Source organism: Heloderma suspectum, chromosome 2, assembly GCF_057233095.1.
Source record: "Heloderma suspectum isolate Gila_16-S chromosome 2, 16-S_ref, whole genome shotgun sequence".
NCBI lineage: Eukaryota > Metazoa > Chordata > Lepidosauria > Squamata > Helodermatidae > Heloderma > Heloderma suspectum.
The window spans coordinates 378,655,430-378,678,876 of NC_139459.1; the positions used below are offsets into that span (position 1 = coordinate 378,655,430).

The 23,447-nt window shown below is 51.7% G+C and overlaps 1 protein-coding gene across 3 annotated transcripts in view; it reads left to right on the top strand.

Annotated features, from left to right (window-relative positions):
- The window catches only part of LOC146356328 (alpha-2-macroglobulin-like), a 64,399-nt gene extending 41,156 nt beyond the window's left edge, over positions 1-23,243 (top strand). For 2 of the 3 annotated variants that reach the window (XM_084831157.1, XM_084831159.1), the window contains 15 exons: positions 1,228-1,279; positions 2,666-2,749; positions 4,520-4,696; positions 5,269-5,353; positions 7,481-7,637; positions 8,688-8,762; positions 9,758-9,923; positions 11,959-12,188; positions 12,710-12,928; positions 14,228-14,355; positions 17,048-17,138; positions 17,616-17,684; positions 19,701-19,803; positions 20,076-20,117; positions 21,712-23,243. In XM_084831157.1, the coding sequence (XP_084687283.1) occupies positions 1,228-1,279; positions 2,666-2,749; positions 4,520-4,696; positions 5,269-5,353; positions 7,481-7,637; positions 8,688-8,762; positions 9,758-9,923; positions 11,959-12,188; positions 12,710-12,928; positions 14,228-14,355; positions 17,048-17,138; positions 17,616-17,684; positions 19,701-19,803; positions 20,076-20,117; positions 21,712-21,740 (1,707 nt within the window). In that variant the 3' untranslated portion in view covers positions 21,741-23,243. The remainder of the gene's footprint in view (positions 1-1,227; positions 1,280-2,665; positions 2,750-4,519; positions 4,697-5,268; positions 5,354-7,480; positions 7,638-8,687; positions 8,763-9,757; positions 9,924-11,958; positions 12,189-12,709; positions 12,929-14,227; positions 14,356-17,047; positions 17,139-17,615; positions 17,685-19,700; positions 19,804-20,075; positions 20,118-21,711) is intronic. The other variant, XM_084831158.1, reaches the window with a different exon arrangement.
- Positions 23,244-23,447: the final 204 nt, after the last annotated feature.

Here is a 23,447-nt window from a genome sequence, read left to right on the forward strand (position 1 = left end):
TAATATTTGTGCTGCTGCAAATACCGTTGCAGGAAAACAGTGCCACGCAAAGGAGGGAACACAGCATTCCTGTCCTGGCCACCTGGACAGGATTTTACTCTCCACAGGTGACCAGGCAAGTTGCTCTTTTTAAGCTGGTCCTATTCCTTGATATGGAGAGACAACAGTTGGAGCATCTCTACACCAGCCTGCATATAAAATCCTGCATATAAAACAGGGCTTTCTGCTTCCATTTTAAATGCAGGATCACGATGACTCCCTTTACACGCGCTTCCTTTCCCCCTCCCCTTCCCCCCTCCTTCTCCCCGTATCTGAGTCTACCATATCTTCCATTGATCTCGCTCCTCTTCTTGCAGCTTTTCCTCTTTTCACGGAGGGGACTCAAGTGAAACACAAGGGGGTAATTTGATAGCTCATTATCTGTGATCTATTTAAAAATGCAGCAAAGGGCATTTAGTGCAGGAGACGCCCTGGAGGTTCACAGCGTCCTCTAAAGGGCCCGCAAACTTACGTGATTGAGCCATCTCAGTCGCAGGATAAAAGCTCCATGTGAAGGCCCCCTTGGTAGTCAACTGTTGCAGAACCCAGAGTCAGAGAGACCACGGAGTGAAGGAAAAAGAGATTCTTTATTTAACGCGCGGGCTTAAGGCTGGAATCGTTTCCAAAGAGCCAGAAGCCCCGATTTACATTAGCACATTGGTTTTATAGACATTGTGACACATATGAAACGGCTCCTCCTCCCCCTCCCGCATGGGGTTGCAATCCTCAACATTTCTTCTCTTAGCACCATTGTTTATAATACAAGAACTGGGTTATAGGGTAGCCATGATAAGGAGAGAACAGAAGAGAACAGCAGAGAACAAGATATACAATTGTATGACCTTTGACAAGATAAGGAATTCCTGTGTCTCGTCAGCTTACAACAATATATTCAAGGGAGAAAGAGCTCAGCAAGAACATGAAGCATGAGACTGCATGAGGCTACTTAGTCTGATCCCCGATATGGCTGCTACAAACAAGCCATGATTTTGTCATGGGATCTCAGGGCCCTTTGTGTTTTCTGCTCTTGTTCTCTTTATCCTCCCGCTCCTATGCTTCATCCATATTTATTTTTGTTCAGATTTGATTTCCCTCCCTTCTCAGTTCAGATGTCATTTCTGCAGCCACCTCCTCACAGTTCCCGACACTCATTCACCCCTTTTTCCTTCCCCTTCTCTCCTCCTGTAGCCTGAAGGGATCGAGATGGATGTGGCCCTCAACTCCCTGCTCTGTGCAGATGGTAAGTTCCTGAGGGAGACCCCTCTTCTGTTCACTGCCGGAGGTGGAAGGAGGCTGTTCCCTGTAGGGGCCCTGACCCCATTAAGCTAAGTAATTATGGGTAAGACACATGTCAACCGATCCAGAGCACTTGCTGTGTCCACAGAGAATCCAAGTGTGGCCCTTACTCATCTGTTTTATTTTGCAACCCCCACCACTGCTGAATTTGCTGCAGCGGCAAGGGAAAAAGCAGCATTTTTTCTTGAAAATAAGGCACGCTGGGAGTCCATGGCTTGTTCTGAAGCAGAACTGCACTTCCCAAAGCCCCCAGGGAGCACTATTTGGCTCCCAAACAAACCACGTGCTCCTCATACGCCTGGTTTTCCAGAAAAATCAGTGATTCCCCCCCCCACCGCTGCCTGTGCGCTGCCAATTCTTGACAGAAAATCCAGCACCGCACCGGCAGCGAGGGGTAGGGGTGCAGTTGTCTTCAGTGCAGCTATTAAATACATAGCAGCCCTGCTTTACTTTGAAAAAAAGAAAAAAGTTGACATACCTAAACGTAGAATTCTCCAACTTGTAATGAGCTGGTGATATTGAAAAATGGCCATATAAGCAGGCCCTCCCTGGAACATAGTTTGCTTGGAACCTAGCAGTTAGGGGACTTGGGGGTTAGGGGTTAGCAGTTAGGGGACGGTTGGGGGTTGGACTTGATGGCCTTGTAGGCCCCTTCCAACCCTACTATTCTATGATTCTATGGCTTACTTTTGGACCAACGTCGTCTGTTGGGGAAAGAGAATGAAAGGTCTTGACTGACCGCCTTCCCCTATATACACCCAGTCAACTCCTGAGGTCTTCAGAAGAGCTCCTATTGGTTGTTCCACTGCCAATAGAAGGTCACCAGGTAATAGCGCACAAGCAGGTCTTCCTGGTAGTGGCACCAGCCCTCTGGGATACGCTCCCACATGTGGTTTGAGAGGCAGGAGCTGTGACAAGCATCAAACACCTCTCGAAAACATATTACACAGGGTTTCCCTGACCTGTAATGGACAATGTCACTGCTTTGTTTTATGGCTGTCTTTGCTGTGTAAAATTTTAATTATTTGTTATTTCATATTTGTATGGTATTATATATGCATTTTAGTGTGAACCACTTGGAGATTTTGTTATGTTAAGCGGTATTATAAATGAATAAATAAATATTTATGAATAAATAGATAGGACCTTGTGGTCCTTACAGAGGACTGAGTGGGTGAGAAGCCTCAAACCCAGAAGGGACAACAAGAGGAGGAAGGGCCAGGCTCTCCAACAGCGCCACTGTTTGGAAGGAATAAATGCTGGGTGGGGAAGACAGAGGTCATGCTGGCACTGGAAAGCAAGTGGCTTGATCAAAACTGTTTTCTTGCAGGGGATTTGCAGGCGACGCCTGTTTCTTTGAAGGTTCCAGAAGACGTTGTGGAAGGCTCGGCCAGGGCCACCCACTGTGCGCTGGGTAAGCACAGGGACTTGCGCTGCTACTCTGGCATCGGCACTCTGACTTCCGTTCTGTCTGGCCTCCGTTTGCCTTCACGCTTGTGGGTCCCACCCTCCTCCTGCAACTGCGTTTTCTACGAATGAAGGGACCCGGCTCTGCACGGGTTGGGATGGCCCTCGGTTTGATACAGCGAAGCCTTCAAGCAAACCTGTGCTTCTGTCAGAGTTGGACGCGGTGTGCCCACCCCCTCTGAGTGACGCCACGCCCACTGGGCCCCGAGGCATGGCCCTGCCATGCTGCACCCCTACAGCTCCTGCGGGAGGGGTCTGTTCACTTCATTCCTCCTCTCCGCAGCAGGGGAGAGGAGGCAGGCCGACGACTGTGTCCCTCTACCTGCTAACCTCCCCTGGCTTCAGACTGTATGGACCACAATGCTCTGCGCTGCTTAGGGAAGTCTGCCCCTAGTGGCTGAAGGTGTTACTGCAGGCTTCAGCCACAGGGAGACATTTAAATTCATTAAAATTAATTAATGGATTTCTGAAACAAAATAACCCTGAGATGCACACTCCTAGGGCCCACGTAGTCTGCATACCAAGTTTTAGGTTCTAGTTTTCACGGTCTTGGCGTTTTGACCCTGATGGACAGACGGACAGGCAGACATGCATCCTCTTTTATTATTATGGATTTTCCTTTCCTCAATTCCAGCAATTTATTCCATCTCTCAGCTGTCTCACCTTCCTAATCTCAACTGCCTCTGAGCCTGGGGGCTCCTCGTGTGATCTTCTGCTGATTGCAACACCAGGAGATGACGGCATCTGTATTTCATCCTCGATTCCTAACGGAGAGCTGTCTTCAGCCTCTTGCGGGAAAGATCCCAAGAGTCCTGTGTCCCTTCAGAGGATAACACATTTAGGATGCAATCTTATGCATCTTTAGAAAGTAAAAAGTCCTACCACTGGCTGGGGCATGCTGGGAGTTGTAGGACCTTTTCAGTCTAAACGTGCATTGGATTGCACCCTTGTTGTGGCAAATGTGCCTTTGTGACCTACAGCTCCCTTAGCTGGATGCATGAAATAGAGGGTGAAGATAGTGGAGACAGACACACAGAGACCTGCCCAAGAAGATACTGTTTGTTGTGCATGGAGACCGAGCAAGGTGTTCATTCCTGCCAAAGCAAACAGTTTCACATCTGTCCATGAACTCTGGTTCTGCAGCCTCCCCCATAGTCTCTCTGTCCTGCCAACCGTACTGCTTGGCTCTGGTCACCATGAAGTCAGAAAGGGAATGTCCAGGGGGACTGAAGTGTTTGCCAAAATGCCCAGTCTCCTAGGACATTCCACTTCTGACCACTTACCCTTGCTCCCTTTATTCTTGTCGGCTTGTTTGCTTAATTCATTAATACATATTCCGTCTTCCTGCCAAAAAATGGTGCTCAAGGCGGCTAGCAATAAAAGACAGATTGAAAGCAAAAACTTAATTAGAACCTTACCTAAAAAGTATTTAAACTAAAAACACAACTGAAAACATGGCAACAAAAAAAAATAAGCAGCACCAACCAATTAAAACCCCTTCTGCAACAGGCCATATTGCTTGCCAAAGGCCTGCCTGAATAAAACTGTCTTTGCCTGCCGGCGGAAGGACAGCAGAAAGGGGGCTGAAGTAGCCGCCCTGGGCAGGGACATCCAGAGCTGTGTGAACAGAATGCTGGACTAGATGGACCCTTGGTCTGATCCAGCAGGGCTCGGCTTATGTGCTTATGTCTCCTCTCCTTCTCTTCCCCCATCTCAGGTGACATGCTGGGCGGAGTTATACAGAACCTACAGCAGCTCATCAGGATGCCCTACGGCTGTGGGGAGCAGAACATGGCCCTCTTTGCACCCAACATCTATATCCTGGACTATCTGAATGAGACCGGGCAGCTGACGGATGAGCTCAGATCCAGGAGCACTGGATACTTAGTGGCTGGTGAGAAGACTCACAGGACTGGGCAGGGGGAATTCTGGCCCTATTCTTGCCCATGGGCAGTGGGGAGATGGCGATAGAGTCCTGACTGACAACGTTTATATTCAAGGTTTCCGGCATTAATGGGCTTTCTGAGTAGATTGATCAACTAAAGCCTTAGTTGATTAATTGGCAGGGAGCAGTTTTAATCACAAAGGCTACTCATTCAGGGTACATTTGATGGCCAGCTTTGTCATCTGGGAGACCTTTCAGTTGCTCTGCATGTGTGTGTATGTGTGGTGTGGAAGAGCAGTACTGTGCAGAAGGGGGCCTCAGGTGCGTTTCTCAGCCACCTTTGTTCATACGTCAGAGGCATCCCGGATGCTTGCCCCTGGATACCATGGCTACTATGGCACAGCTGAGAGATGGCGCCTGTGAAAACTGGGATCACACGACAACGACATCCAAATCAGAAAGGAGTGTGTACACATTGGGGAGTTGAGGCCACCTGCGCGATGCCACGATGGTGGGAAGCTACCTGTGGGGTAAGGGTGGGGCCGTCACACACCACAAATAGTATTCACCCTCCATTTCAGGCTACCAGAGGCAGCTGAACTACAGGCACTCGGATGGCTCCTACAGCACCTTCGGACAACATAACCAGGAGACAGGGAACACCTGGTGAGATTAATTCATTACTGTGTGTGTGTGTGTGTGTGTGTGTGTGTATGAATATGAAAGATTGACAGAGTAATTTCAAAATATACTTAGAGCTAAACGTTTTGGCTTCTGCCCTGATCTGTAGCTGTGATGTTAAATGGATACCAAGAGCGGAAGTTCGGAATGCTGGGAAATGAAAATTCCTAGGGGAAAATTCAAAAATTCCAAATACCCCCGTTTTCTTCTCCTTAGGAATGTTCATCTCCCAGCATTCCGAACTTCCGCTCTTTCTATCCATTTAAAATCACAGCTCCTGATGAGGGCAGAAGCTGACATGTTTAGCTCTAAATATATTTTGAAATTATTCTGTTGTTAGTCTATTCATCTTTCTTACATATTTTAACTTAAGACTGACTGTGTCCATCCAGAGCCTCCTTGTTGCTTTGCTGTTGTGCCACTTTACCTTTATATATCGTGCAGAAAAGGGCAACTCAAATGATGAAGGGGTGGAACAACTCCCACATGAGGGAAGGTTAGAACAGCTCGGATTGCTGAGCTTGGAAAAAAGGAGGGGAAGGGGAGACATGAGAGAGGCCTACAGAATTATGCATGGGGTGGAGAATGTGGATAGGAAGACAATTATCTCCCTCTCTCAGAATACTGGAACCCGAACAGGTCATCTCATGAAGCTGATGGGTGGGGGATTCAGGATAAAAGGAAGTACGTCTTCATACAGCACATAGTTCACCACCAGTGGATGTAGTGATGGCCACCAATTAGGATGACTTTAAAAGGGGGCTAGACAAATTCCTGGAGGAGAAGGCTATCAGTGGCTACTAGTCCTGGTGGCTATGTGCCACCTCCAGTATCAGAGGCAGTATGCCTGTGTACACAAGTGGGGAACATGGGCGGGAGGGTGCCGTTGCACTCGGGTCCTGCTTCTGGGTTCCCGGTTGACAGCTGGTCGGCCACTGTGTGAACAGAATGCTGGACTAGATGGAGCCTGTTTTGCCAAGGGCAAAGAGGTTCTTTTAGGGTTCAGACATACTCAGAAGTGAGTAAGCGTCAAAGGTGTATTTAACTAGCAGGCGGAACATCACAGCTAAACAAAGGATGTTATAAATCTAAGCCGAGCAAGATACCTTGCTCCTCCGTTCTGCTGTCAGGAACCCCAGGTAACGACAGCAAAGAGACGCCTTTCGGCCAATGCAATGCACCTCTGCGTGGTCCCAGTCTGCACCGAAGCACCATCGGGTGACACTCTGGAGGGACTTAAATACCCCAAATCTCCCGCGGCTACATGCTGTCTTTCCCAGCTCTGCAATCAATCACATCTGTTGAGATGGTCTGTTTAGGCATTTTTTATCTTACCCCAAAGATAAGTTAAATCAGGTGGACCACAGCCAAAGAGATCCTCCCTGCCTTCCAAGGCCGTCCTGCCTTGTTTGAAAATCAAGGAGTCAGGGCAAGAAGCTAGAAGGTTCTTGACCCCTAAGAGGCCTGGTTTTTAAGGTCTCACATGAGGTTCAGGCATAAAAGAGGCAGTTGTAGCACGTCACACTGTCTCCTCGGTATACAAAGGTCTTCTGGGGAATTTTCCTCTACAGACCCTTCATCTGATCCAGCAGGCCTCTTCTTAGTTTCATGTGTGTGTGTGTGTGTGTGTGTGTGTGTGTGCGCGCGTGCGCATGCGTGTATCACGCTTTAGCTGCTAAAAAGCAATCAAGTGCACAGTTCAAAACAATAGAAACAGCACCCGTGCTGAGAGCAGAATGTAAAGAAAACGTATTGTGCACTCCAGAGGCATGCAAGCCCAGCCTCTGTGCGCATCACACTCCTCGTGGAAGGGCGGGCATTTTGCATCTTGCCAGCCCTGAAGCCCCTTGCTAGCCTGTTAAGGCAGGAATTGATGCCTTCTGGCTGGATTTCAGGTTGAACAATAACTGAGGAGCCATGGGGCAAAAACCCGAAGGCTGTCTTCCCAGAACAGCAGGCCCTGTTTATACCATATGAAGGAGGCGTCTCCTTGCGTGGCAATGAGGCCACCTGAAGGAGAGTTCGCTGCAGCCAGTCTCTCTTGGCAGGCATGTTATGGGGAAGAGGAAGGGAAGGGCTAACTCTCTGCTCTGGCTTGGGCTTGTCTTGCAGGCTGACGGCTTTTGTGCTCAAGTCCTTTGCTCAGGCCAGGCGCCACACCTATATAGAACAGAGGCACATCACAGATGCTCTGGCTGCGCTGGCCATCCGGCAGAAGGGAAACGGCTGCTTCCTGAGCACTGGATCCCTCCTGAACAACGCCCTAAAGGTAAGCTGCGGGCAGAGGGGAGGTCATTGTCTGTTAGCATAGAAGAGGTTAGCATCTGCTTGGCATGACGAGTGCGAACATGGTCTTCCCCAACCTGAAGCCCTCTGGAGGTGATGGACTGCAGGCCCCAACCCTTCTAGGTTTTCAGTGCCTACTGAAGACATGCTCTTTCCAGCAAGCATTCCAAGGGAGGTTATCTTGTCTCCTGTATACAGTAATATTATGGCGTATTTGATTATGATTTTATACTCTATTTTTTACATTTATTTATTTATTACATTTCTATACTGCCCAATAGCCAAAGCTCTCTGAAGGGTTCACAACAAGTAAAATCATAAAATGCAACATTACATGAAAATTTAAAAGTTTAAAACCACAGTATAAAATAGAAGTAAGAGCCAAAATAAAATCTAGCAGAAATAAAAAGATTTAAAATACAGTAACAGATTTAAAACAGCAACTGAAAGGTTAAATGCCTGGGAAACTAGGTCTTCACCTGGCTCCGGAAAGAGCACAATGTAGGTGTCAGGTGAGCCTCTCTGGGAAGCTCATTCCACAACCAGGGTGCCACTACAGAAAAGGCCCTCTTCTTAGTAGCCACCTACCCCACTTCCTCTGGTAGGGACTCCTGGAGAAGGACCGCTGAGGATGATCTTAGAGTCCAGGCAGGAATACATGGGACATCACTGAGACATTTCTATTAATGTAAGCGATTCATATATATGGTCAAAGAAATAAAGAAGGTGGCAGCAAGTTGTTAGATTTTTACCCTGGTGGGAGGTGCGTATTGCATTTTCTATCTCAAGCATCAAAAAGTCTTGGATGGTGCTCAGTCTGAGAGTCTTGGAGGCTGTACTGGGTCAGTGAAGCAGAGACGTAAGGGGAATTAACAAGTGCATGGGTGCTCCCACCCTTATGAACAGTCAGGAAAGTATGCGCTCTTAGCATGTGAGAACAGTAGAATATTGATCTTGGAAGGAGTCTGTGGAGATGATGAAGGACTGCTGTGTCTTGCCTGGAGCTGATGTCTGCTTTCCTGCTTTCCTACAGGGTGGGGTTGATGATGTGGTCACTCTCTCTGCCTACATCACCATTGCTTTGCTGGAGATTCCTCTGCCGGTCACTGTAAGTACCCACATCCCCAAAGTCTTTGGGTGGTTCACAAAAATCAAACCCTTAAAACACAACATGATAAAACAGCATCATATAATTTTGATGACAGGGCTAAGATTGTCTTCTTCCGGTCCAGCTGTATGTCACATTCAGAGGGGTGGCATTTGTGCTGGTAGCCCAGACACTCTGTGTGTGTGTGTGTGTGTGTGTGTGTGTGTGTGTAGATACGTTGGCCGTTGAGACCTGCATCTGCAATGGATGGTTTTAGCTGTTGCTATTTCACTCCCTTTTCAGCCCTTGCTCTGTGTGCTGTTGGGAAGAATATTTATGGTTAAACTATAAGCTGACTGACTGAATTTATCCCAGAATGGGCCTTAAAGCCCTGTTGAGAATCCTGCCCACGTGCCCCCGGCTCCCCAAAATCTGTAATGGGGCTCCTGAGGTCAATCTGCACATGCCCAGAAGCACCGCCTCCTCCTCCAGACTAATCTCCCGGTGCCAGCCACTTCCCTGCCCTCTCTCTTTGCTGTTCTTCTGCCGGTTCAGCTTAGATGATGAGCCCCCTGGGAAAGGAAGCATCCTGATGTTGTTCTGTCCAGCCGCACACAGTGAGCAGGGTGGGGCCATTCAGGCCAAGCCAACCACTGTGGTCTCACCAGGTTTTGAACACTGCCACGATGGCTTGGACCTTTCTAGGGGGCCACATTTGGAATCATGAGGGAGAGTGTTGTGGGCACCCTTACAAAATGTTTTCCATGAGTTGGGGCTTGCCCATCCACAAAACGGCTGCCACACTGGGCATGGCGGTCATGAGGAAGCAAACTGCAGAATGACAGCCTGCCCGTAAATGTAAAAAAAAAAAAGAAAAATGAAAAATGAAATAAACATTGGTTGGGGCAGAGAGCCTGGTGGGTCCCAAGAGAAGTGTCTTTGCCCATGTTTTGGAGACCCTTTGCCCATGCTGGAGAGCCAGGCTTAGAATATGCCTCTCCTTCCTCTCTCCCCAGCACTCCGTGGTGCGTAACGCTTTGTTCTGCTTGGAGACGGCGGCACAGGCCAAACAGGTCCATGTTTACACCCAGGCCTTGATGGCATACGCCTTTACCCTGGCAGGAAGAGAGGACAAGAGGCAAGAGGCGCTGCACATCCTGGATGAGGCAGCTGTGAAAGGAGGTGAGAAGGAAGCTCTCGGTGTGGGATGGGGCTTTGTCAACAGCCTCTGTGGCTCTTCCCCCCCGCCTCCCTTGCTGGTGCTGGGATGTGCCTGTTGCTCCTTCCTGTTACTTCTGCATGCGATCAACCAGCATCGCCTTCTCCCCTCTACTGGACTGATTTGCCTCAGAAATGAGAGGGGGTAGAGCATTTATTTAAGAATTTGTCACCCGTTATCCACAATGAACAGGAAATGGCTTAAAAACAGGGCCTTCTCTGTGGCAGCCTCCTATCTGTGAACTCCCTCCATTCACAGATGTATGGTTGGCCCCATTCACTCTGGATTTTAAACAGGCCTTGAAAACCCATTTGTTTGAAATCGCTTTTAACAGAGGTGTTTTCTAGTTGAAATTTAATGGAGGAATGGGCCGCTTGTCTCCCTCAAGACGTTCCTACAACTCCCATCAGCCCCAGCCAGCATAGTGAATGGTGAGGGAGCATGGGAGCAGTAGGCCAGAACATCTGGAGAGCCATATGTTGCTTACACCTGATTTAATGGCTTTTGTTAGTGCTGGTTTTTTATTAATGGTTTTCTTAGTTTTATTGGCTGTGGGGCTGAACTTGGAGGCGTTTTACCTGCTCTTTTAAATAGTAACATTTTATGGAAACTGTATACTGCAGTTCTATGTTCATTTTTACATAAGCCACCTTTGGAGGGCTTTTTGTCCTGACGGGCAGCCTAGAAATATTTTAACTGAACAAAACATGCTAAAAGGGATGCAAAATGCGTGAGTGAGATGTGGCTGAGCCTGGGATCTGTGAGTAGAGAAACGATCCTGGATTCAGATCTCACCAAGCAAGACGGGGATGATAATTTCTTCATTGGCCCTGAGGGCTGAACTACGCAATACAGTAAATGCAGAGGGTGCAGGTGATCCCCACCACGTTGTTTACCCGAGTGTAACAGGCCCAATCTGGATCAGGGCCACTGCGTGCACCTGGAAGTTTATACATTCCCACCCAGCCACTTTTTTGTGTCGTTGTTTTTACAAAATCCCCCCCCCCCCGCCCCCGACTCACTAAAAAGAGAACACGACCCTCCATTGGCACCAAGGGAGGTTTCGTCCTCTGTCCCTGTCCTACGGAGGGGTGAATTGTGTGTGTGTGTGTGTGTGTGGGGAGTGGCTGGGTTGGAAGGTTTAAATCTCTCCTGCCTACATGCAGTGATCCTGATCAGACCCACACTTACATGAAGGTAAACTAAACTGTGAGGACCAGCTGCACATTAGGTGAGTGACGTAGTGTGTCGTTTAGCCCCGAGAGAGAGAGTGTGAAGTGCTCTGCACACCCAGACTTGCGATGTGTGTGTCTGCTAAGCATTGTGACGATACCGCGCCCCTAATATTCTGTGATGGGGATCCTCTGTTCTTCCGTGGTCGGGAGTGGAAGGATCGGAACAGCAGCTGAGGTATGCGTGTGGCAAGCCTCCCTGGCACTGTTTCTGTTGGAGTCTGATGGCTGACCATGCAGAAGAGGGAGGGGAGGGGCGGGGAGACCGTTGTCAAGGCCGGCGTCAAGGCTGGGCAGCTGCCAAGGCCCACACCCCAGCAGGGGCCCACTGGCAAGAGCCCCCTGGACCTGCTCCTCCTCTTCACCGCTGCGACGCGCTCGTCCCCCCGACTCTCGCTCTGGCCCAGGCAAGGTGGTGGCGAGAAGGAGGGGCAGGACATGCCGATGTGCTCGCTGGTTCTCTGCCTGTCCAGCAAGCAAGCGGTAGCCGTAAAAAGGCGAGGAGCAACAGCAGCTGGGACGGCGGTGATGAGGAGAGAGAGCCACTGGGGGCCAGGCACTGGGGTGTCTTGCCCAAGGCGCCTCCAAAACCTGGAGCCAACACTGACCTTTGTCATGGAAAGAAGCATCCTGGCCAGTTTCGGGGTTTCATTAGTCCTCTTAAAAGGTGGAGAGAAGCAGCCACTTTAAGCCTGATGTAGAAAAAGCCCTTAGCTGTGCCTGGAAGACCTGAGTCGAATGCTAATAATTCCTTCCACCTCCGAAGCCGATGGCTCCACTCACTGGCAGCGGCCTGAGAAGCCAGAGGAGACGGACAACTCTCTCCGCTATCAGCCCCGAGCTCCCTCCGCAGAGGTGGAGTTGACAGCTTATGTGCTCCTTGCTCTTGTGACCAAACAGCCAGCACCATCCCCAGAAGAACTGGCGGCAGCCAGCAACATCGTCAAATGGCTCAGCAGGCAGCAGAATCCGAATGGGGGTTTCTCTTCGACACAGGTTGGTCCCTTCCCTCCCTGGTCCAGGTGCCGGAGGAGGCTGGGAGGGGTGGGGCACAGCCAGGGCTGCCCCTTTCCCCAGCCCCAGCCCCTTTTCCCTGACCGCTGACCATTTGGTTGTTCCCAGCTTTTGAGCATTTCCCCCCCTGTTCCAAAAGCTTGGAATCCCTCTCCTCAGGCAGTGAGAGCTTTAAGCTAAAACGCGCTGGTATTTCTGGGGTTTGGGACCTTGCCCCTTTAGCCTTCGGCCCTGCCCACACCTGGAATGCGGCCCCCGAGAGCTTCCCCAAAATGGGATCTGGCCCTTCAGCTAAAGGAGGTTCAACACCCCTGGTCTAGAGGAACGGAGAGGTCAGGACCATTGCAGATGCCTCCACAGTTGGGGTTTCTTGGCCCAGGATGCAAACGGCAACACCCATTCGAGGCAAACTGTTAGTCCCCCATGGCATAAGGGCAGATGAGGGTCTGCGCTCAATGTCCACATCCCTGGGAAAGTCTCCCTCACCTGGGTCTCTGTTTCAGGACACTGTGGTGGCACTTCAGGGCCTCTCCAGGTTTGCGGCTGCAACCTTCTCCAAGGCTAAGCTAGGCGCAGTAGCGAGCTTGAGCGCTGGAGAGGACACCTTGCACACGTTCCAGGTGGACAGCACCAACCGGCTGCTGCTTCAGTGCCATCCCATGCCCAAAGTGCCCGGGGACTACGAGGCAAAGGTGACCGGACATGGGTGCATCTATTTGCAGGTGAGTGTTCCAGGAAACCGCTCTCCGTTCCCCCGGAGGCTCGGGGGGGGCAGGGAGGGAGGAGCACGGGCCGAGGAAGGACGGATGGGAGAGCGAGGGCGAGTGTGGAGCGGAGTGGAGCAGCTCAGCTGGAGGAGCCCGGGGAAGGGAGGGGGAGGGAAGGGGGAGGCGACGGGCACCCTGGTGGCACCTGTGCCTGTGGCTGGGTGCAAGGAAGAGCTATGGCGTGGATTCACGGAAGACCTGTCTTGCGGCAGAGAATGGTGTCTGATAGTGGCAGGTGCTGGACAAACCTGCCCCTTCCGTCGCTGCAGAGCGTAAGGCAAGGGTGGCAACTTCAGGAGGTCTGGGAGCTATTCCCCCCTCCCCCCGATGGCTGCAGCCTGCCAGGTGAGCTGAGCATGATTGTTAAAAATCTCCCTCACCTGAAAACATGCCATCCAGAGCACTACAGAATACAAAAAGGGTCAAATTTAGCTTGTTTCCAGGCCAACCTTGACCCTTTTAGGGCTCTGTAGCAGCTTCGTATTACAGCTACGATGCCTTTTCCCCCCATGAAAAATACATACTTTAAAATGCATTTTCGGGCAGGGCAGCAGGGGCCACAGCTGGGGGTTGACAGGGGACACATGTGGGCTGCAGGCTGCATGCTACCCGCCCCTGTTGTGAGGGGTCAGTTGGCCCAACACCACACCACTGAAGTCGCGCAGGTCGGCCATGTCAGTAGCGCAAACGTGGCCCGTCCTGCTGAGGATGAGCTCCTCCTGGTGGAGTCTGCAGGAAGCAAGCTGGGCAGCGGTCTGGGGCAGCTAGGGCCGGTGGGCAGAGGCGGTGTGGCAGCTCAGCAGCTCAGGGAATAAGAGCGGTCAGAGGCAGGACCCTTCATGGCCCCAAAGAACAGACGACTTACTCTGATAAGGGCTGGGTTGTGGCCAAGCTCTTAGACAGTCCCTCAGCCTGGCTCTCCCTCCCGGGACATTGCCTCTGTGTTCATTGCTGGTGCATTATGCTTGCCGTCGCGCACAGGTCCAGTGGCATGGGAGCCTCTGTCACTGAGGATGTGGCCCCCTCGGTAGGGCACGGTGCAGGGACGGCAGCTGCCGGGGGTCTGGGTTTGGGTCCTCAGAGTCAGAAGATTCCAGGCTGCTTCAGTGGTGCCAGGGCCCAGATCCAGCACCTTAGTGGCCTGTGCCACAGGCCTCCCTCCCTCCCAGTCACTGTCCAATCAGTCCTGGAAGGCTAGGCCGTGACAGTCACGGCCACAGAGAGAGACGCACCGATGTGCCGCTTCGTTCCCAGACCACCTTGAAGTACAACGTGCTGCCCCACCGGGAGGGCGCGCCGTTTGCGCTGGAGGTGCACACGGTTCCCGAGACCTGCACTGGACCCAAGGCCGAGAGGACATTTGAAATCGCTATAAATGTCAGGTAATCCCTGCACGGGCCGAGGCTGAGTGGGATCCGGGCCACTGCGTCGGCACCGGGGCTGGGCAGGGAGAGAAGGGTGCCCTTGGGGGCTGAAGGGCAGCCGCATCCTTTCCAGAGCTTGAACAGGCCCAGAAAAGGCCTGCCCCAGACTTTCCAGAATGTCAGCTGATAGAAATGTATACAAACGGAGCCAGTGTGGTGTCATGGAAACCTGGACTGGGGAGACCTGGGCTCACCCCCCTGCCTTGCCAGCGAAACTCACCGGGTGTCCTTGGAAAGGTCCGCGTTCTCTCTTGGGAGAATAATGTGAGGGAAATTCCCTTGTATGCTGTGAGCTCCACAAAGGCAGTGTGTGGTGGAAATGCAATTGCTCTAATACAATCTTCCCAATGGCCACGGCAGCTGGGAATGATGGGTGTCGTGCCCCCACACCAGCAGGTTCCGGGATGCTGATAGAACGTGCATCGCTTTCTCTCCCATACTGTTCCCCAGAGGGAATACGGTGTTTTCCTGGCTGGTGCGAGGAGGCAGCCGCAACCACGGGCAGCGAGAGGGGACAGCCCGCTGCTCCGGGTGCCTCCTGGGACCAGTCTTCCCAGGCAATTTGCTGTGGAGGGGGAGCACTTTGAGGTCGTTTGCGACACAGGATGTCATTGCTAGGGATGGCGTGGGAGTCGGCGGAGGGGCTGGATTCCCACCCGTCCGGCCCCCGCTCGCCGAGCCGTGGGGTGCTGGTGGACCCAGCCACCAAGCACCCTGAGGCTTGGCGAGTGGCTGGGAGCGCCACCGAGGGCTGTCCAGCCTCCGCCGGCTGCCAAGGAAAGGAAACCCTTGACAACTGGTGTGGGCAGAAGGGGCCTCAGCAGCATGCCCTGTGTTCCTCCTCCTGAGGAGGACAGGACTGGAGCGTTGGGGGGTGGCCATGCCGGGACCCATCTTGCCTCCACCAGCTGTCAAGGAAGCTCTCCCATGCTGGAGGCGTTCAAGACGGGGCTGGACAGCCACCTGCCAGGGATGCTCTGACTTGGATTCCTGCACTGAGCAGGGGGTTGGACTCGATGGCCTTGTAGGCCCCTTCCAGCCCTACTGTTCTATGATTCTGTGATTCTGTGAAGCCCTTGACAACTGGTGTGGGCAGGAGGGGCCTCGGTGGTGCCCCAGTGCTCTAGCCCTGCCCTCCTCAGAGAACAGGGCAAGATTGCTGGGGGTGTGTGCTGCACTAAGGACTCTGGCAGTCAAGCCCTTGTGTGCATGAAGCTCAAGGGCTTGACTGCCGGAGTACTTGGCACGGAGGAGGAGGGGCGGCTCGTGCAGCTCGGTGGGCAGGCGGGTGGGGTGAACAGGGAGGCTCGCCAAGAGGGTCTGGGCCACGCGAGCGGGGGGGGGCGGGGAGCTTGTTGAGCTCCCCCACACCCTGGACAGAGATGGGTCCATCCATCCCTAGTCGTTGTCAATCCACAGCAAAGCCGTTGCTTCCCTCTGGAAAAGGTGCAGCTTCTGAAAGTCCTTTTACTGCATCTTTGCAGCTCCCACGTGGTTTTGCCACAGTGTGCCAAGTGTCAGGGGTGTTTTTGAGTGCAGGGAGTGGGATAGCAGTTCATATTCTGAAGGACAGCCCTCAGACATGGGGGAGGTGTTTTCCCAGGCTAGTCCAGATGTGAGTAGGCCTGCTTCTGAGGTTACAAACGTACAGATGGCTGAGCTCGAGGGTCCCTCCTCACCGCCCTCCCCGTAAAAGGCAGTGAACAGGAGGTTGACCTAACAGATGCCAGGCGCAGGCGCAGAGCAAAGAGAGAGAAGGCAGGGGCGGAACTTAGATGGTCTACCCGACTGGCCTTGCATGAGAAGCTGAGCTTAGAGGCCTCATGAGAAGAGAGGGACCTCCCCACCTTAAGTTAGGCTAGCGAGACCACCTCCCTCTACAAATGGTGGGCAACTTTCGTAAATTGCATTTGAATTCCCTGAAGGCATTCCTTGTAGATGGAGAGTTTCTCTGAAAATTTGCATCTGTATGACCCTGTGAAGTAATGGATTAAAAGCTGTAGACTGAAGCCTCTTGTTTGTGTATGTTTGGGCATTGAAGTGAGGTGGCCGCTAAGGGAATTGTGACACCATGTCCCCCTGCATTAAATCCTGGGCGTGTCTCTGGTGACCTGGCAGTGATGTGGTCAAGGAGGTGGGATGCCCCATTTCCTCCTCTTTCCCCAGGAGTGTAGTAGCGATCCCTCACAATACTGCAAGACGGGGGACCTTCATTCACCTTAGGTAGCCTGCTTATACTCTTTAACGTATCCCCCCTCCCCCTGCTGCCTTCTGTGCCTGTTTCCTTGGAAGTAAGGAACAAATCTTACTCCCCTGTGGTGAATCTTTGAGATATCTCAATGCATGTGGAGCCATGGTGTATCACTAAAGTGCTAAAGGGTTAAAGTGCTGCAGCAAGAATGGACTTCCATGCTTAAGTAACCAATATCCCAATCTTCATTTCCTTCTAAACATACAAGAAGCCTGTTAAAGGTTTCCCCCTGGCAGACAACAACTCAATGGCCTTTATTCCCAAGGGTGTCTCATGTTCCATTGCTTAGTACCTAATAGAAACCGGACAGCGGTTCTGGGGGTGGCTGTTCAGGGACAGGGGGCACCAGCTTTGAGTACATGTCTGTGAATCTGTTTCCTTTTCCTCTTGGTCTCCCAGTTACACTGGCAAGCGCCACGTCTCCAACATGGCGATTGTTGACGTGAAGATGCTCTCAGGACATGTCCCGGTGAAAGCATCTGTCAGGAAGGTAACGGCCCTGTGTGTGTGTCCGCCCCCACCCCAGAGATAATGGGAGGCCTAAGGAAACGAGAACTCCCTTGCTGGATCTCTCGTGTTACAGCCAGCCAGATATCTCTGGGAGGCTCATGAGAGGGACACAAAGGTGGTGGCCTCCTTCTATTGTTTCTCTCATGCTTTGGCTACTCGAAGGTAGTCTTCCCTTGCACAGAGAGGCTCCATTAAGCTATTGCAGCTGATGGATGTGGATATCCCGAACATCCATGCCTTTGTCCAACTCAGATAGCAGCCAGTAGCCTCACATGTTGGGCCAAGGGCATCTCACAGGCCAGCCTGACGTTCCAGGACCTTACAGAGGCTCCCCTTTCCCCCACCTTAAAGCGCCCTCTGCTCCGTTCCCTTGAGATTTCAGATGGTGGCAGGGATGGTGGCTTGATTCCATTGCTCAACAACAACAATAAAACTCCCTCCGCTTTGCTTCCTGCAGCTGCAACAGCAAAGTCATGTCAAGAGGACGGACGTGACCACTGGACATGTCCTGCTGTATCTGGATCAGGTACAGAGAGGGAAGAGGTGTAGGGGCAAGAGTGCCATTCCTTTGGGAGGGCTGGTGGGCACGGTGAGGGGAGGGGGCTTCCCCTCTTCCCCCCGGCTTATTTTCCCGCAACCTGGGAAACAGGAGGGTGTTGACGAGCCGCTGATGAGTTGAGCTGCTCTGACTGGCCCTCACACCCTCATACATTTGAATGCAAACGTACCCAATTTCACATTTATGAACCACTCTGTGAACTGGAATTCGCACTTCCCCGAATTTTACAGTGGCGTTCACCAGTCAAAAGATAGGTACAAAAATACACACATGAGGAGAAATAATGTGAAAAATGCATTATAATGGGAAAACGGTGTGCAAAAAATGTGCACAAAAATGCTCACCAATTTTCATGCAGACTTTTTTTTTTGATTCTTGAAGTTCAGGATGAAGTTCAGAACCGAACTTAAGAGTGGAAAAATGAGAAACGGAGAGAAACCAGACCGAGAGAATTGGCCCTCCCTCCCCTGCCCTCCTTGCAATACAGGCCTTTTTCTCTCCGCTCCCCACATTGCAGAATGTACTCTGATGGTTTTGTCTGAGAGACAAGCTGAATGTCTCCTTCCTCTGTCCCCACTTTGCCATTTGCCAGAGATCAGGAGGTGAAGGAGAAATGGATGCAGTTCTCCTGCCCTCCCCCTTCTCCACCTCACCCACACCCGGGAGGAAGGGAGGATTCCGGGTGCTGCTTTTGTTGTCCTCCCTTAGCGAAGAAGGAGGGACGCTGTAGAAAGCAACGGCCTTCCGCTCTTAGAGTGATGGGGTGCATCCCCAGGAAAGGGCTGGGCCAGGTTTTAATTTATTATTGATGTATTTAAAATGAATTTTAGGCCAGAAAAAAGAACTCTACCTTCTTTAAGGGTAGAATCCTCTCGGGGTGGTGCATGAGATAAGAATAACACCCAAAGATGCATAAAAAATAGAAAACAGTACATATTCAATACAATACTATGAAAAAACCACTATAAAAACAGATAACATCAATAAAACCTGTGGCCCACAGACTATGGAATGACCAGAAAAAACAAGTGGGTCTTTGGAGGTTTCCTGAGCGCCTGCAAAGAAGGGGCCTGATGAACCCCAGATAGAAGCCAGTTCCAGAGGTGTGGGGCCACCACAGAGAAGGCCCTCTCCCTTGTACTCACCAGCCTAACCGCCCCTGGTGCCGGACAGGTGAGAAGGGCCTCTGCTGAGGGCCTCAGAGTACAGGCCGGCTGGTACAGAACAAGGCAGTCCTTCAAGTACCTTGGGCCCAAACCATGTACAGCTTTGAAGGTTAAAACCAGCCCTTTACATTTGGCCTGGAAATGCACTGGCAGCCAATGCAGCTGGAGCAGTTCTGGTGTCACCTGAGCAGACCTCCCAGCCCCCAGATTCTCTTCTTGAGGGAGCCGACCGTTCCTGTGGGCAAGCCGCAGGTGTGCAATACGTATCCACTGAGGAGGGGCCCACCTCAGAGGGAGTAAGCAAACCTCCAAGCCCACTGCGGAGAAGGCAAACCTGAGGGCGTCGTGTCCTCCCACTGTTGCCAGCAGCAGCTGCCGCCCCAAAGGCAGCCTGGAAGTATTGGGAAAGAGTCCAGCCTTTCACAGTGGGCCGCTCCCCTCAAGACGTGAGGCCTGGCCTACCTGGCAGCTCTCTTGCCTTCCCTTGCCTCCTCTGTGCACCTCCCGTCTTCCCCATCAGGGGCAGCGAGAGGCATACGAAGGAAGAACCTGCTGGAGCTCGGAAGAGAGGCTGCCCCTCCCAGTGCTGCCAGAGTCCCCCATGGCCTGCTTCCCTGCTGTTATCTCCGACCTGAGATTGGAGATAACAGCAGGGGACATGCCTCCAGGGGGCAGGGCTTGCAGGCCAAGGCCCCCCACCCCCAGAGGAACCCAAGGGAGCTCCGCAAGCGGACCAGGTCCACAGGTTGGAGGTTCCACATCCCTGGTCTATATTCTCCAGATCAGGCCTCAAGTGACCCCGACTGCTTTTCCACAGGTGACCAACGTGACCCAGAGTTTCTCCTTCGCAGTGGAGCAAGACATGCCAGTCCAGGGCCTGAAGCCCGCCGTGGTGACCGTCTACGATTACTACGAAACAGGTGAGAGAGGAAAGGGCTCCGCCATTGCAGACCTGCTCTGCGCATTTTGTACTTCTCCGTTAAGTCTTAAAGCAGCTCTAAAAAACATGTAAAATGCCGTACAGAAAGAATATTTACACGCGTTCTCAACCCAACCCTTAAAAGCCACACATTACAAAGCAGTATGAGGACACCGGCGATAGCTGGCATCGGTGGAGGGAGTTGTGGGAGGAGGACCCTGGGAGAAGCACCCCCCGCCCTGACCCTCTTTCCCTCTTTCCTTGCACCTCTAGATGAATTTGCCGTCGACAAGTACAACGCCCCCTGCAGTACAGGTAGAGTATGAACACTGAGTGCCTCTTGCTGGGAGCTTCAGCCCTGCCCTGTGCCTCAAACCATTTGCTCTCTTGTGTTATGCCTGTTCTGGTATGGGGCTCCCTGTTATCTGTTTGTCTTATTTTCACATGTATTTACCTCTAATTCTGTTCCGTTCTGCTTCCTCCCCAATCTGCAATTAAAAAAAAAACCCTCTCAAAGTAGTATTTAAATATGTACTTTTAATATGTATTTAAATGTGTGCTTTGCTGTGTTTAAACCCCCAAGAATGGTGTTGCAGTAGTTGCACGAGTGCACAATTTGGCGCATAATGATGTTGTGAGCCATACATTAGTTTTAAGAGGTGCCAGTCAGGTCCTCTTGCAGGAGAATCTGCTGGGATAGAATTCTTCAAGCATCCATTAGTTGGACGCTTTAAGCTTCCTACCCAGTAGATAGATGCTCAGGGGTGCATTAAAAAATAACCAGTTGTAACAGGGCGAGGGTGGGTTTAGAGTGGCATTAGCAGGGGTTAACTTCAAAACCGACCCTTTGCCATCTGATCCCAAATGTCAACATGGTACTTCGCAAAGCCCTGTTGCCAGCACCACTGTACTTTCCCCTCCTCTAAGGTCTAAGCAGACCCTTGCAACTCCCCACTCCACACCCCCTAAGCCAGGGTGGGAAACCTCAGGTCCAAATCTGGCCCACCTTCAGCCCCACTCAGGGATTCCCCAGAAGGCCACGTTGGTTTCCCCCATCCTCAAAGGCCACAGTGCCTCTCCCAGGGCTTCGTTCTTGGTAATTAGGGATCCAAGCGAAACTGTGCTGGCATATTGGCCCTGCCTGTTTTGCCTTCAGCCCACTCCCCACTCCACACCCCCTAAGCCAGGGTGGGAAACCTCAGGTCCAAATCTGGCCCACCTTCGGCCCCACTCTGGGATTCCCCAGGAGGCCACGTTGATTTCCCCCGTCGTCAAAGGCCACAGTGCCTCTCCCAGGGCTTCGTTCTTGGCGATTAGGGATCCAAGCGAAACTGTGCTGGCATATTGGCCCTGCCCCTTTTGCCTTCAGCCCACTCCACACCCCCTAAGCCAGGGTGGGAAACCTCAGGTCCAAATCTGGCCCACCTTTGGCCCCACTCTGGGATTCCCCAGAAGGCCACGTTGGTTTCCCCCGTCGTCAAAGGCCACAGTGCCTCTCCCAGGGCTTCATTCTTGGCGATTAGGGATCCAAGCAAAACTGTGCTGGCATATTGGCCCTGCCCTTTTGCCTTCAGCCCCGCCCACCCCGGAATGTGGCCCCCGAGAGCTTCTCCCAGGTTGAATTAGGCCCTCGGGCTGAGAGAGGTCCGGCACCTCTGAAACAGACACTGCCTCAGGGGAAGCTGGGAGCTACTCAAGGTGCCCCGCCTTGAGCAGCAGAATTGGGGCTGCTGTTAAAAGGGCAGGAAATGTTCCACTCTTTGGGCTATTAAGATGGTAGTCTGGGCACTGCAGTGTGTGTGAGACAGAGATCGTTTGGATTTTCTGCCTCCAACACCTTGTGCCATCTCTGCCTGAATCCTCGGCCTAAGGATGCTTATTTTATGCCCGTTCTCCCCCCCGCCCCCAGCAGGTGCAACTAAACAAGTGAAGGGGTGAAGCAGGAAGGCACGTCCGTCGCCCCCTTCCAGATTCCGTTGGCGCCTTCCTTCCTCCAGCAGACGTCGAGACAGCGAGCGGCAGGGACAACAGCACAGAGCACATGTTTTTCAGACTCGGTCCAAAAACAAATGCAAGTCTGGCCTGTTTCCTTTGTTACCAAACCTGTGTGACTTCCTCATTCCACCGCTTTATGAGCTCCGCGGCCTGTGCTTCAGCCTGCTCTGGCAACACCCAGGATGAGGAGCTGAAGAACTATTGGGGAAACAGGTGGGGAAGATCTGTAAGAAATCACTCCCTGACAACCAGCGTCCGCTTCTTCCTCACGTTTCTGTGCGGCCACAAGACCGATTGTTTTGCTGCTTCCCTCTGCTGGATGAAATAAAGCCATGCTTTCTGTTCCACAGGCATATATATCCCAAGCGTATCTCTAACTGATAGCAGCCCAGGGGATGGCGGAGCATGGGGGGGGGGGTGGTGGTGGATGGGGAATCCACTTATTTCTTTTACCTATTTTGTCCTATGCTTTCTGGGTTTTTCTTCTGGTCAAAATTCAGACATGTCGTTCAGTACATGTTTGGTGGCAAGCTTGTGTCTTACAATATGGGTTGCTCTGAACAGCTGTAAAGCAGTGTGTGTGTGTGTGTGTGTGTGTGTGTGTGTAAGCCCTCCTCTAGGGATGTACGGATTTTGTTAAATCCATTTTGTCTGTTTTGTGGATTATCAGGTGTCTTTCATTCTGTCATTTGTTAGTTGGCAGAATTAATTTTTTTTAACCAGAATTTTGTTCTACTTGCGCTATTTTGCATTAGCACTAATGCGTATTAGTGCAAGTGCGCACTTGTGTAAAGGTGCATTAGTTCTAATGTGAATTGGCACAAATCCCCCCAGAAGTGAAAAACCAGTCTGCAAGTCTGTGGATTCCGCATGACTCAGAAAAGGATGGTTGACTGCAGAACTCATTTGAATCCATCAGAAATTTCTCCAGCATCCTTCCCCTCCTCTACTACCACTTCCCCCTGCAACCTCCTACCTCAGCTTCATTTTTTTCTAGCTAGGCTCTGAGCCCACAATAATGTCCAGCCAAGACAAAAATGTTAACGGATAGGGGGAAAGGGTTGGAGGGGAAAGTTGCAGCTGGAGGTTCAGCAGTATCCCCTTCCAGATACCACTTCTCTGCTTGAACCCAACTCTGCAGCTGCTTGGGAGCCCCTGCATGCAGCACCCCTCGCCTATTCTGCAGCCTCTCACTGCCCCCCACCCCCACCAAGCTGCCAAAATTTGGAGGCAGGGCACCAAGGGGGGGGGAGGGGAAACCTCTATTTCAAAGCACATGTTCAGCAGCATGGTGGTGTCGAAAGAGGGCTACTTTAAAGCAAAAAGCAGTTGCAGGTGGAGCGTGCTGTACATCTTTACTGTACGGTATAAAAGAGCAGTACAAAAGCACCCAGCAGACTTAAAAGCAAACACCAAGCAGCAAAGGAAGGAAGGAAGGAAGGAAGGAAGGAAGGAAGGGAAAGAAAGAAAGAAAGAAAGAAAGAAAGAAAGAAAGGGAAAGTGTTGGTGGAGGGAGGGTGTGGGGAAAGAATCCAAAGGGCTCTTCCCATGCACAGTCTCTGGAATAATATCTTAGCCATGGTGGGGGAAGTTATTTAGTTGGTCCTGTAAATTAATGAGTTCCTTCAAAATGGGGTAAGGTAGCCTGGC